This window comes from Centruroides sculpturatus, unplaced genomic scaffold (assembly GCF_000671375.1).
Source record: "Centruroides sculpturatus isolate CEXI.00-Female unplaced genomic scaffold, Cexi_2.0 scaffold323, whole genome shotgun sequence".
Taxonomy (NCBI): Eukaryota; Metazoa; Arthropoda; class Arachnida; order Scorpiones; family Buthidae; genus Centruroides; species Centruroides sculpturatus.
Window position 1 is genome coordinate 539,541 of NW_019384566.1, and position 2,004 is coordinate 541,544.

The 2,004-nt window shown below is 28.7% G+C and overlaps 1 protein-coding gene across 1 annotated transcript; it reads right to left on the reverse strand.

Moving 5' to 3' along the window:
- Positions 1-529: 529 nt before the first annotated feature.
- On the reverse strand, positions 530-1,530 carry LOC111624070 (achaete-scute complex protein T3-like). The gene has a single exon (XM_023366851.1). The coding sequence runs from the start codon at positions 1,136-1,138 to the stop codon at positions 530-532; it is 609 nt and encodes a 202-aa protein (XP_023222619.1). The 5' UTR covers positions 1,139-1,530.
- Positions 1,531-2,004: the final 474 nt, after the last annotated feature.

The window sequence follows — 2,004 nt, forward strand, 5'->3', positions numbered from 1 at the left end:
AAGATATCCGAAGATATAAAATTAATTATTTTACCTTCAAATAACTTTACAATTAATAATTAAGTTATGCTAATTAAATTACTATCGATGGATTCAAAATCAATAGAAACCAATTAAGACTGATAAATGATTTCAATTAATAATTTTAACAAATTTTATAACAAAGTTATTTAATTAAAATTAATTGTGTAATTTCCAGACAAGTTTCTGTATTTTGGGGATAATTTATCACAATTTAACAATTTCGTTTTTTAATTCTTAGAATTTCTTACTACAAAATTTATTTTATTTTATTTATTTTTTAATTGAAAACTTAATATTTAAAAAGTATGTGTTTAAAATAATCATTTAATTATATTATTTTTTAAAATTTAAACTTTAATTTTTTCGTTTAGAAAGTTGTACAGACGTTAAAATTTAGTGAGCTTTTAGAATATTTTAACATTATTTTAAAGTAAATTTTTTTATTAGATTAAGTTAGGCTTTAGTTTATTTTATAAAAAATAAACCAAATTTTATATAATTTTAACTAAAAAATTTTTACGGGTTTACTTACAGAACAAGCGAAATATCTGACATCATCCATGGAGTTACTACAATAATTAGGATCTCCAATGATATTATTGGAAGTGGTCCATGTAGATCCATTAGAATACCTGGAGATTATGGTGTATCCTTCAGGATATCTCGAAAGATCCGTCAAATCCTGATTAGGATCTTCAAAATATATTCCAGAATCATCTTGTTCTTCGAGTAACTGCTGTAGCCGTTTAATATAATCGATTGCAGATCTCAAAGTTTCCACTTTGCTCAATTTTTTACTTTTGTTGGAGTGAGGTATGTACTGACGTAATCTTGCGAAACCTAAATTGACCAACTTGACCCTTTTGCGCTCTCTTTCGTTCCTTCTAGCCACAGTATTGGGTTGAGAGGGAGCGTACACGTAACTTCGTCTTCTATACGAGTAATCCTGATAGGGGTATGAAACGTACAAGTATTCGGTGGCAGACTGTGTACTTCTGACGTCATCCATCCCGTCCGATATACGGTAGCGTGAATGACGGAAGTACAACGCAACTCCCTTTATGAAACGGTGGCTCCGCCTCCACGGGATGCCCCGTGTCAGATCGTGACACATGCTGTGTGCTTAAACAACGGCACGATCTAAAGAAACACACCACATCCTCCTCTTCCTTCGATTCGGGTTTACCATATATCGCGCACCGAACATTACCTTGATTGAAATTTCCGGGATTTGCCATTAATTATTTTTGCGCTTTTTCGTGTATACACGCGTGAAGTTTGCTATTAAATTATTTATAGAACATGATATATTTATTATTTTTAAACTTGTTCAAATTTTTTTTAGAACTGTAAAGATGTATAAATAGATTTTTAGAGGAATTTTTCTTATTTTTATTTCCTATTTAGTAACTGACGCATCTAATGCGGCACATGTCGCTAAATAGTGTCATATGCGTCAAATGTCAATAATAATAATAAAAACCAATTTTCATAATTTGATTTTAATTAATATTTCCATTAATTATAAAAAATTTAATTTCTTCGGAGGTTGATAAAAATTCAAGTGTTTTATTAAAATAAAGCGATAATAAATGCGAAATTGTATTGATTTTTCTGTTTAGGAATTAAAAACAATTATAGCGAGTAATAGTTTGTCTGATTTCTGCTCGTACTGTACGTCTTTGATGAATATGTATGAAAGTATTCGAAATGATAACATGAATTTTCTAAGGTAGTTCATCAAAGTTTGCTTAGGGTGGGAGCAGGAATTCGGTAACTCAATGCAAAATTTAAAAAAATAAATATAAATAAAAACTTAACCAAGAAGTTCAATGATTACTACACAAAATTTTCATAAAGTTTAACTAAATATCATAATAAAATTTTCACAAAATTTCATCAAAATTTCAAGACCACTTACATAAACTTCCAGAAAATGTCATCAAAGATTTGGTATTTCCATATAAAATTTTTAAATAA

Coding starts and splice junctions, on each gene's coding strand:
- LOC111624070 (XM_023366851.1), bottom strand. CDS start 1,138: ATGTGTCACGATCTGACACGGGGCATCCCGTGGAGGCGGAGCCACCGT.